The 14,291-nt window shown below is 43.3% G+C and overlaps 1 protein-coding gene across 1 annotated transcript in view; it reads left to right on the forward strand.

The window, feature by feature from the left end:
* Positions 1-14,291, forward strand: part of HYDIN (HYDIN axonemal central pair apparatus protein) — a 2,443,906-nt gene that overhangs the window by 870,186 nt on the left and 1,559,429 nt on the right. Inside the window, exons 37-38 of the mRNA XM_030205004.1 lie at positions 5,519-5,618; positions 12,729-12,842. Coding sequence (XP_030060864.1) covers positions 5,519-5,618; positions 12,729-12,842 — 214 coding nt within the window. The remainder of the gene's footprint in view (positions 1-5,518; positions 5,619-12,728; positions 12,843-14,291) is intronic.

Raw genomic sequence — 14,291 nt, forward strand, 5'->3', positions numbered from 1 at the left:
CTGTTAACTTTGCTCCCAAGCAAAACCCTGTTCTGTTTTTCTGTGTGTGTGTGGTTCTGGTTTGAACCTGAATGGATTACTTCCTTGTTATCTAGGCTCTCCAGCATAAGCCTGTTCTGTTTCCTTGTGTGGGTTCCCTTGTTACCTTTCACTGCTCAGAGAGCCGGTTGTTGCCATCCCAGCTGCTTTCCTTGATACTTTGCTTCCATGCTGCTTTGTGTGCTCTGTCTGCTCTGTCTCTGCCTGCCTTTCGTTTCCCTACCTGGCTGTGGGTGCTGGCTGAGTTCTGGTAAGAACATTGTTTCTCCCTTTGGTTGCTTTAAACCTTTGACTGCAGTGTAAGCCCTGCTTTTTTCTGACTTGTATATTAGAAGCAGCCCTTCCTTTTAGCCTGCTTTAACTCTTTGTTGTGTTTGTCTCCTGATTTTTGTGAGCATTGCTCCTTATCTGATTTGTGTATGTAAAAGCAGCTTTCCTTGTTTGCTTGCTGTTCCCTTTGTCTCTAGTGTCTGTTATTTGATTCTGTGGCACAGCCTTGTATATTCCTATAAGTGGCTTCCCTTTATCCTTGAGTGCTGTGTGGCACAGCCTTGTGTATTCTTATAAGTGGCTTCCCTTTACCCTTGAGTGCTGTGTGGGCAGCCTTGTGTATTCTTATGAGCGGCTTCTCTTTACCCTGGAGTGCCGTGTGGCACAGCCTTGAGTATTCCTTTGAGTGGCTTCACTCTTCACTGAGTACTGTATGGTACAGCTTAGAGTGTTCCTTCATGAGTGACTTCCTTTTTTCCTTGAGTGCTGTGTGCCACAGCCATGAGTGTTCCTTTTTTATGGCCGTATAGCCTTGTCTTGAGTTTTCCCTGTGTGATTTCTGTTTGAGTCCTCTCTGTGAGGTTTCTGTTTTGAGTTTGAGTGGGTTGCTCTTCCTGTTAGCTGTGACTACTAGCTCAGCCTTGGGCGGTCTCTCTATGTGGCATGAGTGGGCTATTCTGCTGTTTAGCTCTGTCTACTAGCACAGCCCTGAGCATCCTCTCTATTTCGTTTCTGTTTTGAATTTGAGTGGGTTGCTCTTCTTGTTAGCTGTGACTACTAGCTCAGCCTTGAGCGGTCTCTCTATGAGGCACGAGTGGGCTGTTCTTCCGTTTAGCTGTGTCTACTAGCACAGCCCTGAGCATCCTCTTTGTTTGGTTCTGTTTGAGTAGGTGGTTCTTCTGTTAGCTGTGACTACTAGCTCAGCCTCGAGCTTGCCTTGAGCTACCTATTTGTGTGGCACGAGTGGACAGCTCTTCTGTTTAGCTGGGACTACTAGCTCAGCCCTGAGCTACCTCTCTGTGTGATTTCTGTTTGACTTGGTTAGGACTATTCATTTATAGCTGTGGTTCTAGCACAGCCCTGAGCGTCCTCTCTGTTTGGTTCTGTTTGTGTTTGATTGAGTGGTTCCTCTGTTAGCTGTGACTACTAGCTCAGCCTTGAGTTGCCTCTCTGTGTGGCACAAGTGGTCAGCTCTTTGTTTAGCTGGGACTACTAGTTTAGTCCTGAGCTACCTCTCTGTGTGATGTATCTTTGACTTACTTAGGACTATTCGTTTATAGCTATGGTTCTAAGCCCAGCCCTTTGCTGCCTCCCTGTGTGGTTTTCTTATCTTTTACTTGTGATTTCTACCATGTGAGTCTATGTGGGGTTGTCCTTTCCCCTTCAGTTTGTTTGTGCCTGTGTGTAGGGTCTTTTGACCCCTTGTTTGTAGCTCTGTTTAGTGCAGTGTGTGTGCACTGCTTGAGTAGTACTTGCTCAAGAGATTTCATTCTGTTTCTTTTCCCTTCCCTCTGGTATGAGTGGGTTCCAGTTCGGCCTTGCAGCCCGTATGCTTGGACTCTGTTAAGGGTGGGTTCCACTTCGGCCTTGCGGCCCATATGAGTGTCCTTCTTTTGTTCCTGGTTCCTGCTTTTGTTAGTTCCCTTCCTGGTTTTCGCTTTCACCTTATCTTGAATGTGCTCTGTCTATTTGCCATGTCTGGTATCTTGTTTGTATTCAGTGCCTGGTTCTCCTCTGCTCTGCGCCTCCTCAGAGGACTTGTCTGCTGCAGCCTGGCTGCAGCCCAAAGGTTCACCATCCTGGGTTCCATGACAGATGGCTACTAGCTTATGGAGTTCATTGGCCAAACTCCTCAGATTTGGCCAATAACTCCAAAAGCTAATAGCCAACTAGTGGGAGTGTGGAAAATATGTGGTCTGAGCAACTTATATTTTCAATATGGCTTCCAGAGTCTTCACAATGAAGATTGGTGTCCTCAGACTCACATGGCTGCGGGCTTCAAATCTTAAGCCAGAACTGCAAATGTATCATCCTTTGGAGAGAATTTCTTCAGAGAGAAGGTGCAAGAGGTTGCTATTACCATCAAGTCGCAGTTGGACACTTAAGACCCTCTCCAGGCCCATTTCTGGCTCAACCTCATCTTCCAGGAGGTATTTTAGCAGACAGCAATGAGATGCTACTACTCTCAAAGGTGTAGGTATATTCCACCTTCCCACTCCTTCCATTCAACTCAGGGACCTTGTTGTTGCCCAAGACAGCAGAGGGTCCAAAAGTCCCAATCAGCTTCCGAGTCAAAAGCAGGGATGGTCTTTTGCTGGCTCCAGCAGAGCATAACCAGCATAACCTCAATCCCATAATCATTATGGACAACCTTCTGGTAGGAGGGAGCCTGAATGTTTCCCAAGCAAGGAGGCCTTTATATCCTCAAACTGGTAGGTTCTAAAAATTGAGTAGGTTACTGCCTGCAGTTGGAACACATACCTTCAAATTACCCACTGAAAGCATCACAGTTAAGCTCTCAGCATCAGGAATTGCTTACCAAGGATCTCTCTTCCTTTTTACAAGCCAATGCAATTGAACCCTTTCCACCAGCGGATAGAGGGAAGGGATTTTATTCCAATTACATTTTTATCACAGAGAAAACAGGATTTTGTCCCATCCTATACATAAGGGCCATGAACAAATATCTGTCAAAACAAAAGTTTAGAATGGTTTCCTTGGGAACCCTCATATCCATGATATAAGAAGGAGATTGGTTATGCTCTCTGGACTTAAAGGATCTTTATACCCATATACAATACATTTAAATCACAGGAAATATCTGAGATTTTTTAGTAGTGAAACACCACTTCCAGTATCACATTCTTCCCTTTGGCTTTGTGTCACCACCAAGTGTTTTCACAAAGTGTCTAGCAGTCACTGTAGCATCTCTTTGCAGACTGGGTGCACATATTTCCCTTTGATAATTGGCTGGTTAAGAACACATCAGAAGGAGGTGCAAAATAATCAATGTACATGACTGTTCAGGTGCTGGAGCTTCTGTGGTTCATCATAAATTACCCCAAACCACAGTCAAGTCTGTCACAGAATTTGAAATTCATAGGAGCCCTGGTAGACATAACTCGGGCATATGTATTTCTTCTGCAACAGTGGATTCTAGCTCTCATATAAATAGTTTCAGAAGTGCACCAGAGTCAGAGGGTATCACCATGTCAGATGTTGAGAATACTAGGCTACGTGGAGGGGCATAATCAAACGGAACGCCCAAGTTTTCATGAGGGCGTCCTCGCAGGACGGCCCCATAAAGGGTCGGGCAACCCGTATTATCGAAACAAGATGGGCGTCCATCGTTTTGATAATACGGTCGGGGACGACCAAATCATGAAATTTAGGTCGACCTTAGAGATGGTCGTCCTTAGGTCGTTTTTGAGATGGTCGTCCCCGGTTTTCAGCGATAATGGAAACCGAGGACGCCCATCTCAAAAACTACCAAATCTAAGCCATTTGTTCGTGGGAGTAGCCAGCATTCGTAGTGCACTGGTCCCCCTGACATGCCAGGACACCAACCGGGCACCCTAGGGGCCACTGCAGTGGACTTCAGAAAAAGGTCCCTGCATAAGGGCATTGCCCAGATCTTTTGAGAGTGGGGCATCCCCACAATAGATCTTTTTGTCACTCTGTTAGGGTTCACCTTACTTCAGTTGACGCTTGTCATCACAAATTAGAAGGAAAACCCATCTATTCTCAGCCTTTAGTTCACTTTATATGAGATCTGCTTCTATTAGAACCTCCCATAAAGCTTCCTGCAGTCTTGGAATCTCAACATCATTTTAACAAGCTGATGAAAGTTCCTTTTGAGCCACTAGACACATCTCACTTAAAGTACCTGACCTGGAAGGTCCTATTTTTGGTGGTGGTCACTGCAGCTCGCAGGGTCAGTGAGCTCCAGGCCCTAGTAGCTGATCTACTTTACACACCACGACAGATAATAACCAAAGTGTGTTATTCTTAGAACCATCAGCGGTATTTACTACTACTACTACTTATCATTTCTGTAGCGCTACTAGACGTACGCAGCGCTGTAACCTTGAACATGAAGAGACAGTCCCTGCTTGACAGAGCTTACAGTCTAATTAGGACAGACAAACAGGACAAACAAGAGATAAGGGAATATTAAGGTGAGGATGATAAAATAAGGGTTCTGAACAAGTGAATAAAGGTTAGGAGTTAAAAGCAGCATCAAAAAGGTGGGCTTTTAGCTTAGATTTGAAGACAGCCAGAGATGGAGGTTGACGTACCGGCTCAGGAAGCAGAGAAGTGTCACTTACTGGGGCCAGCCACTGATTTTCAGTGGCATTAGCCAAATAATGCCACTGAAAATCTTCATGGCCTGCCCTTGCACTATCCAGATAATGTTGGGATAGTCTGGGGGTGGAGCAAGGGTACTGCCTATATTCAGCTCCAGTATCTGGATAACTATGCAGATAAGTAGGACAAATAACTATCTGAGTACCAGCGCTGAATATCAGCAGTACTTGGAAAAGTTCTAGTTCTGCCCCAGACCACCCTTACACTTTCAGATGGCTGTTATCACTTATCTAACTAGTTATCCAGGTATTGGCACTGAATATTGGCAATACCTGGATAATTTCTAACTCCACCTTGGCTCTTGCCCTGGACTGACTTGGATAGTGCTTGGGTGATCAGCAATGATTTTCAGCAGCACTATCCAGATAATGCCACTGAAAACCAGTGGCTGTTCCTGGTAAGCGGTACTTATTTGAGTTGGAACTGATCCACCTGGATAAGTGGCGCTGATTATTGACCCCCGTACATGTAAGAACAACAGACTTTGGCCAATGCCTGTACATCGTAGCTCTAAAGTGAAACTATTATATTAGAATATGTTTAGGGAAATGACAACCTCTCCTAACTTAACTGGATAGTTATTCAGGTACAGGCACTGATAACTTCCAGTGGTCGCATTATACTCAGATATTTAGCACCAGTATCTGGGTAAGGTCTAGTGCTGAATACCCGGGTATAAATTTACATGCTGCAGTCAGCATTTGAAGTGAACACTGACTATGGTGTTTAGATATTGGGGGGGGGGGGGGGGGGGGGAGGTAATTTGTTTGCTTGGGAGAATGTTTTTGCTTTTGGTTGATTATGAAAATTAATTTTTAAACATTTTTATTTTAATCTGCAGTTACGGATTGAAGAGACAAGAAGAAAGGGGCAGTGGTAAAGATGAAGAATTAAAGCCTTTCAGAGAAAAGCCACAATTATTAGATTCTTCAGAAAAAGTGGTAACCAACATTTTTGTCTCTATTGCAAGGTGTTTTGCACTCAAGCCTCGAGACCCTCAACCAGGTCTCATTTTGAGGATATTCATAATTAAGTCTCAAGGCTTACACTTCTAGACATTTGAACAGTTTTTAAAGCATATATGTGATGCAGATTTTCAAAGAGAAACAATTCACGTTTACTTCAGTATTTAAACTCCATGATTGGTGTTAATTTTAAACACAAGCTGCGTTGTTTAAATTTATACCTACATTAAGTATTTAGCAATGAATGGTACCTGGATAGTGTCAAGATGGTTTGCTAAATTTTAGCAGCACTATCCATTACTGGAAATTGCAGATAATTTTACTTGAATATGAGGAGGGCATTTTTCATTTAGGCCACTCAGGGCCTCTTTTGTCAAGCTGTACTAGCGGTTCCCACGCAGCAATGCTGACGGAGTCCATTCAAAGTGAATAGGCTTTGTCAGCATTACTGCTCCGGGAGCTGCTAGTGAAGTTGATAAGAGGTCCTCAGTTAGTTAAATAACTCTTTACCTATGTAAATGCTTTTGAAACTCTCATTCTCAGTAAATGCAGTTCAAACATTTCAAATACTCTGAAGACAAGCATCAGCAACACAGCCTCCCGCATGTAGCTTCCATGTAGTTCTGTCAGCATATATATGGCTGAATAAAAAGTAGTGCTTCCATCTCCATTATTCATAAATAGATGGCAGAACTGATGCGCTACACATGTTTTTCTTTGAACTCTCTTCACCTCAGTTACGAGAAGTATATGTGTAAAGAGGCTGTTAAACTGTTTCTTGTGAAATGGAAGCTTTCGGTGAACGCTCGGTACGATTTAAGAAACATGCCATGATAGAATTTATGACTCTTGAAGTAGTCCCTTCATTTGACATTCACTGCCACATGCAGGTTATTTATTGTGCTGAATGTGTTGATATGAGTATTGTGCATCATTGGGCCACAAAATGTAAAGCTTGTGGACCAGGAAGGGCTGATTTGTGTGATCAAAAACAAAGTGGATGATCTGTGACAGCAACAGACTAGACTCACATGAGAAAGGTTGACAAACTAGTAAAGGACAATCAGAGGATCACTCAAAGGGAAATTGCTAACACACTTGGCATGTCATAGGAAAGTGTGGGTTACATTATTGATATTCTTAGGTATTGAAAGGCTTGTGCAAGATGGATTCCTCATATGCTGACTGCAGAAATGAAAGCTCTAAGATTTGAAAAGGAGATAGAGCAGCTTTTAAACTAGAAATGGGGGGAAGGCCGACAGTCGCTCAGAAGCGCATGGTTCGGGAGAAGGTATCTTGCAAAGATATCTCACAAAGAGGGAAGATAGGGTTTCTGGATAGTGAGGTTGCACAACAGACCGTGGTAGCCAAGGGGCCCTTAAATACAACTAAAGATCAGACAAAAGATGGCAAATCAATAGTGTCCAGTACTAAGCATCATGCAAATAGGAACAACAAACATACTCTGAAATGTCTATATGCAAATGCTAGGAGTCTAAGAAATAAGATGGGACAGTTGGAATATATTGCACTAAATGAAAAATTGGATATAATAGGCATTACTGAGACCTGGTGGAAGGAGGATAACCAGTGGGACACTCATACCAGGGTACAAAGTATATCGTAGTGATAGGGTGGACCGGACTGGTGGAGGGGTAGCATTGTATATCAACGAGAGCCTTGACTCAGATAGATTACAAATTCAGCAGGACACAAATCACACCTTTGAATTATTGTGGGTTGAAATTCCATGTATAAAAGGGAAAAGGACAGTGATAGTAGTGTACTACCGTCCACCTCGCCAGGATGAGCAGGTAGACGCAGAAATGATAAAAGAAATCAGAGACGCAAACAAAATGGGCAGTGTGATAAAAATAGGTGACTTCAATTATCCAAATATAGACTGGGTAAATGTAACATCGGGACACGCTAGAGAGGTACAATTCCTTGATGAAATCAGGGGTAGCTCTATGGAGCAGCTGGTGCAGGAGCCGACGAGAGAAGGAAAAATTCTAGACTTGGTCCTTAGTGGAGCACATGATCTGGTGAGGGATGTTATGGTACTGGGGCCGCTTGATAACAGTGATCATAATATGATCAGTTTTGATATCAACCTTGAAGTATCTATACACAGGAAGTTAAATACGTTAGCGTTTAAAAGGAGACTATGATAAAATGAGAAGAACGGTTAAAAAAAACTTAGGGGGGCAACTGAGAGGGTAAAAACTGTACAACAGGCGTGGATGCTGTTCAAAAATACCATCCTGGAGGCCCAGGCTAAACATATTCTGCGAATTAGAAAAGAAAGATGGAAGTCCAAAAGACAGCCGGCGTGGTTGAAAAGTGAGGTGAAGGAAGCTGTTAGGGCTAAAAGAAACGCCTTCAGAAAATGGAAGAAGGAACCGTCTGAAAATAACAAGAAGCAGCATAAGGATTGTCAAAGCAAATGCAAGGCGCTGATAAAGAAGGCCAAGAGGGATTACAAAAAAAAGATAGCATTAGAGGCAAAAAAAATTTCGGTATATTAAAAGCAGGAAGCCGGCAAAAGAATCGGTTGGGCCGCTGAATGACCGAGGGGTAAAAGGGGCAATCAAGAAAGATAAAGATGTAGCGGAGAGATTGAATGAATTCTTTGCTTCAGTCTTCACCGAGGAAGATTTGGGTGGGATACCGGTGTCGGAAATGGTATTTCAAGCGGGCGAGTCGGAGAAACTTACTGACTTCACAGTAAACCTGGAGGACGTAATGGGGCAGTTCAGCAAACTGAAGAGTAGCAAATCTCCTGGACCGGATGGTATTCATCCTAGAGTGCTGATAGCACTGAAAAATGAGCTTGCGGAGCTACTGTTAGTGATACGTAATTTATCCTTAAAATTGAGCGTGGTACCGGAAGTTTGGAGGGTGGCTAATGTAACGCCGATTTTTAAAAAGGGTTCCAGGGGAGATCCGGGAAATTATAGACCAGTGAGTTTGACGTCGGTGCCGGGGAAAATGGTAGAGACTATTATCAAAAACAAAATTATAGAGCACATCCAAGGACATGGATTACTGAGACCAAGTCAGCACAGCTTTTGTGTGGGGAAATCTTGCCTAACCAACTTACTTCAATTCTTTGAAGGAGTAAACAAACATGTGGACAAAGGGGAGCCGGTTGATATTGTGTATCTGGATTTTCAAAAGGCGTTTGACAAGGTACCTCATGAAAGGCTGCAGAGGAAATTTGAGGGTCATGGGATAGAAGGAAATGTCCTATTGTGGATTAAAAACTGGTTGAAGGATAGGAAAGAGAGAGTGGGGTTAAATGGGCAGTATTCACAATGGAGAAGGGTAGTTAGTGGGCTTCTCCAGGGGTCTGTGCTAGGACCGCTGCTTTTTAACATATTTATAAATGATTTAGAGATGGGAGTAACTAGTGAGGTAATTAAATTTGCTGATGACACAAAGTTATTCAAAGTCGTTAACTCGCGACAGGATTGTGAAAAATTACGGAAGGACCTTACGAGACTGGGAGACTGGGCGGCTAAATGGCAGATGAAGTTTAATGTGAGCAAGTGCAAGGTGATGCATGTGGGAAAAAAGAACCCGAATTATAGCTACGTCATGCAAGGTTCCACGTTAGGAGTTACGGACCAAGAAAGGGATCTGGGTGTCGTCGTCGATAACACGCTGAAACCTTCTGCTCAGTGTGCTGCTGCGGCTAGGAAAGCGAATAGAATGTTGGGTATTATTAGGAAAGGTATGGAAAACAGGTGTGAGGATGTTATAATGCCGTTGTATCGCTCCATGGTGCGACCGCACCTTGAGTATTGTGTTCAATTCTGGTCGCCGCATCTCAAGAAAGATATAGTAGAATTGGAAAAGGTGCAGCGAAGGGCGACTAAAATGATAGCAGGGATGGGACGACTTCCCTATGAAGAAAGACTAAGGAGGCTAGGGCTCCTTAGGAGAAGAGACGGCTGAGCGGAGACATGATAGAGGTATATAAAATATTTAGTGGAGTGGAACAGGTGGATGCGAAGCGTCTGTTCATGCTTTCCAAAAATACTAGGACTAGGGGACATGCGATGAAACTACAGTACAGTAAATTTAAAACAAATCGGAGAAAAGTTTTCTTCACCCAACGCATAATTAAACTCTGGAATTCATTTCCGGAGAACGTGGTGAAAGCGGTTAGCTTAGCAGAGTTTAAAAAGGGGTTAGACGGTTTCCTAAACGACAAGTCCATAAACCATTACTAAATGGACTTGGGAAAAATCCACTATTCCAGGAGTAACATATATAGAATGTTTGTACGTTTGGGAAGCTCGCCAGGTGCCCTTGGCGTGGATTGGCCGCTGTCGTGGACAGGATGCTGGGCTCAATGGACCTTTGGTCTTTTCCCAGTGTGGCATTACTTATGTACTTATGTCAGCTATTGTCCGAATACAAGAATGAAGGTGAGGAATTTCTTCACAAAATTGTTACAGCCAGTGAAACATAGGCTATTCATTATGAGCTGCAAACAAAGCACCAATCCATGGAGTATCATCACAAAGTTTATCTAAAAAAAAAAATTCAAAATACAGCCTTCTACATGAAAAATCATGGTTATAATCTTCTCCGAGGACAAGCAGGCTGCTTATTCTCACACGTGGGTCAACGTCCGTATCGGCCCGGGAACCGGCATTTTGCCATAGCAAAGACAAAAAACTTTGCTAAAGTCTTCTGGTGCGTGAGCACCGCACACCGCATATGCGCGGACTGACTTGCCGCGCGAGCGCATACCTCAGTTACTTTTTTTTCCCCAACGAGGTGCAGCAGGTTCCTCCTGTGCTTCTCGTACTGACCCGGGAAAGAGTTTACTGTGAGCAAATTTTTCACATTCTTCTTCTACGTTTATTGTTTCTCTTAAAAAAAAAAAAAACAGGTGTAGGTTTCCTTTTCTGTAAATCCTTAGTTTTTTTCCTCATTTATAAGTTTCCTTTCTTTTTCGACGCGGCCGACTTTAGGCCGCACGGTCGGGTTTCTCCTTATTTTGTGCCACTTTTTATTGGTACAATCGAGTCTTTTGAGTTTGCCGGAACCGTTTTTTTCTTCCATGTCATCAAGGACACCCAGCGGCTTCAAACGTTGTACTCGGTGCAACTGGACCATCTCAGGTACCGATACCCATTCCTGGTGTATCCAGTGCCTTGGGCCCTACCACAGCCCATCTGCTTATGCTCTGTGTCTTCATATGAAGAAGCAGACCCAAGTAGCTCGAGAAGCCTAACATGAGAAACTTTTGGGGTCTTGGTCCAGTCCTTCGACGTTGGCATCGACATCGGTACCGAGGGAAGCATCGACGTCAGGAGCAGAGGTAATGGCTGCTGAGAGACCAAGTCGCGCTGGGAGCAGTGAGGTGTCGAGTGGGCCTCCACCTGTTTTGAGGCCTCCTGCTATGCAGGCCCCCCAGGACTGACCATCGTCGGACCCGACCCCAAGGAAACGTGAGGATTCCACATCATCCTCGGCACCGAAGAGCCTCGGTAACAGGCATTGAGTGTCATTGCTGAAGGATTAAAAGGTAAGGTTTGCCTGTTTGCGGATGATACCAAGATTTGTAACAGAGTGGACACACCGGAGGGAGTGGAAAACATGAAAAGGGATCTGCAAAAGTTAGAAGAATGGTCTAATGTTTGCAAATAAAATTTAATGCAAAAAAGTGCAAAGAGATGTTTTTGAGAAGTAGGAATCCAAGGGAGCTGTATTACCTAGAAGGTGAGAGGCTGATATACACAGACGGGGAAATGGACCTTGGGGTGATGGTGTCCTAGGACCTTAAAGCGAAAAAAACAGTGTGATAAAGCGGTGGCTGTAGCCAGAAGGATGCTAGGCTGCATCAAGAAAGGAGTAACCAGGAGAAGAAAGGAGGTGTTGATGGCCCTGTACAAGTTGCTGGTGAGGCCCCAGCTGGAGTATTATATTCTGTTTTGGAGACTGCGTCATGCTAAGTATGTAAAAAGACTAGAAGCAGTCCAGAGGAAGGTGACAAAAATGATATGGGGCTTGCGCCATAAGATGTATGAGAAGAGGCTGGAAGACCTAAATATGTATAGCCTAAAGGAAAGAAGGGACAAGGGAGATATGATAATCTTTTCCAGAGAAGGGGAAATTATAAAACTAGAGGGCATGAACTGAGGTTGCGGGCTGGTAGACTTAGGAATAATGTCAGGAAATTAATTTTCATGGAGAGGGTGGTTGATGCCTGGAATGCCCTCCTGAGGGAGGTGGTAGAAACAAAAACAGTGATGGAATTCAAAAAGGTGTGGGATGAACACAGAGGAACTCTATTTAGAAAATGGATGGTAGAAAACAAAAAATAAAAAAAACCAAACCATAAATGGTTGCAGTGGGTGGATGTGTGAGTGACGCTTGAATGGCTACTCCGGCTGTAAAAAACTAAAGTTGGTGCCATGCAGAACTTGTAGGTCTATGTCTATATACGGCAGTCTGGTTTAGGATAAGCTGGAAAGGGCTTCAATGGCAAGTTCGATAGCTGGAACCGAGGAAAGTGCTGGGCAGACTTATATGGTCTGGGTCCCACAAATGACAAGATGGATTTGGATAGGCTGGAGTGGGCTTTGATGGCAACTGCATTCGGTGGAACATAAGGATAGAGCTGGGCGGACTTCTATGGTCTATGTCCCAGAAACGCCAAAGAAAGACTCGTGATAAAGTATCACGATTGACGTCATTTCTGTGTATCGCCGTTGAGGCATTCCATAGTTGACCGCCCAATTTCTGAGTTTGAAGGAAGTCCCATTACCATATTTTCTGTTGGTCTATAATTGAACAACAACAGAAAAAGATTTGTTTGACCCCTGATGCAGGCTTTGATGCCGAAACACGGCCATGTCGGGTCATCATCTGATTATTAATAAAGTTGTTTGGATTTCCTCAACATCTGTCCTCACTTTTTTGTTTTCAAAGTATATAACATCACATTCATTGTTGATTTAATCATGAATTGCTAATGAGTGTGACTGTTGGGCAGACTGGATGGACCATTCAGGTCTTTATCTGCCATCATTTACTATGTTACTATGTTTGTTTTTTCTCTTCAAGCCATTCACGTTGGATGCTGGAAGTTTGGAATTGAACCCAGAGTCCCGTTCTGTCACATTGACTGCAGCATCTTTGCCTCAAGAGGAAAATCATCTCATCACAGGAGTGGAGGAAGTAAGATATTTCTTTTAAACTTTTGATTCTGTGCTCATCATCACTGCTGAATAATACTTCACCAGGAGTTCCTATCTGCTTCTTGATTCTTCTTTTTCTCACTTCTGTTTCCTCTACCATTTTTGTTTATGTCTGTCAGACCTATTTCCATATTATCATGAAGTTTTCATTCAGTTCTACTTAACATTTCTGACGTCTTTGTCAATTTTATACTCCTGGGAGAATTCCTATCTTTTTTTGGTAATCCGGACCATCAGAGGTGACCTTCCAATAAGCACAAAGCTTGGATCAATGTTTTGGAAGTAGATGTATTGCACCTTAATTTGACTTTAGTCTGATTTGTTTTTCTTAGATTAATTGCTTGTTATATTTGCTTGTTCTAAATACTCCAATAAATTAATAACATAAATTATATAGCATGCATATAGCTTTCAAAATTGAAAAGTACTTATCTCCAATGAATATCTTCAGCAGGGGAAAAGTGCACTGAAGATATTCATTAGAGAATAAATTTTGTCTGGTCAACTCCATAAGTTACCTGAACAAATCTTCTGAATATTAACCCCACTGTGAGCAAGTGCATGAGCCCAGTGGCAGCTCTGCCTACTGCCTTGTGGGAGCACTGGGTTAATTCCCAAGCTCAGCTTTGAATTCTTAGGCCAACAGAGACTAGGATTGTTTCAAAGATAGCACTGACATTCCTCTGTATAATTCGGTGTTGCTCAAATTTCTGGTAGCCATGACTCCATTTATGTGCCCGCAGCCATGCTTGTGACCCCATTAAACCATAATAAAGCGCCTATGAAGGGTCTTCCCAGGTTGTAATTCTAAATATGGTATGCGTAACTCCATTTGGAGCTATGACTCACAGTTTGGAACGTGCTGGTTTAGTTGGAAGTAGTGAACCTCACCTGCATTTGTCAAAATTAATTGATTTTGAGAGGTGACACAGCCACTTCCTGGTTTTCAGCCAATCAGAAATAAGGACATGGCCAAGCCATGCCCACTCTCCACCCCATTTGATGATATTGTTGCCCATGCCATGCCCACTCTCTGCCCACTTGGATGATATCACCGGATATGACATCTTTACCCCACCCAAGCCCCACCCCTTTTGCATAACCATACCTCTTACCTGCCTTATTTATATTTCCCTACCCAAACCCACCCCTTTGCTGATGTCACAGGAAGTGATGTCGTGGTCATGCCCCTTTTCGGAGATGGCAACCACTACAACATATCACTTACTGTTTCCACTACTAGCTGCCATTTTGAATGGGTCATGTGACGGGAAGTGACATTTTAAAAAAAAAACCGACGACGCCCCCTACAGCCTTTGCAAAATTTAGTTGCACATGCTCAGCGTAACCTTTTTTTTCTCACAGGAAATAAAATAGACATTTTTGTTTTCTTTTTCTTATCATTTTTTTTTTCAGGATACATTGTGCT

Source organism: Microcaecilia unicolor, chromosome 5 (genome assembly GCF_901765095.1).
Source record: "Microcaecilia unicolor chromosome 5, aMicUni1.1, whole genome shotgun sequence".
NCBI lineage: Eukaryota > Metazoa > Chordata > Amphibia > Gymnophiona > Siphonopidae > Microcaecilia > Microcaecilia unicolor.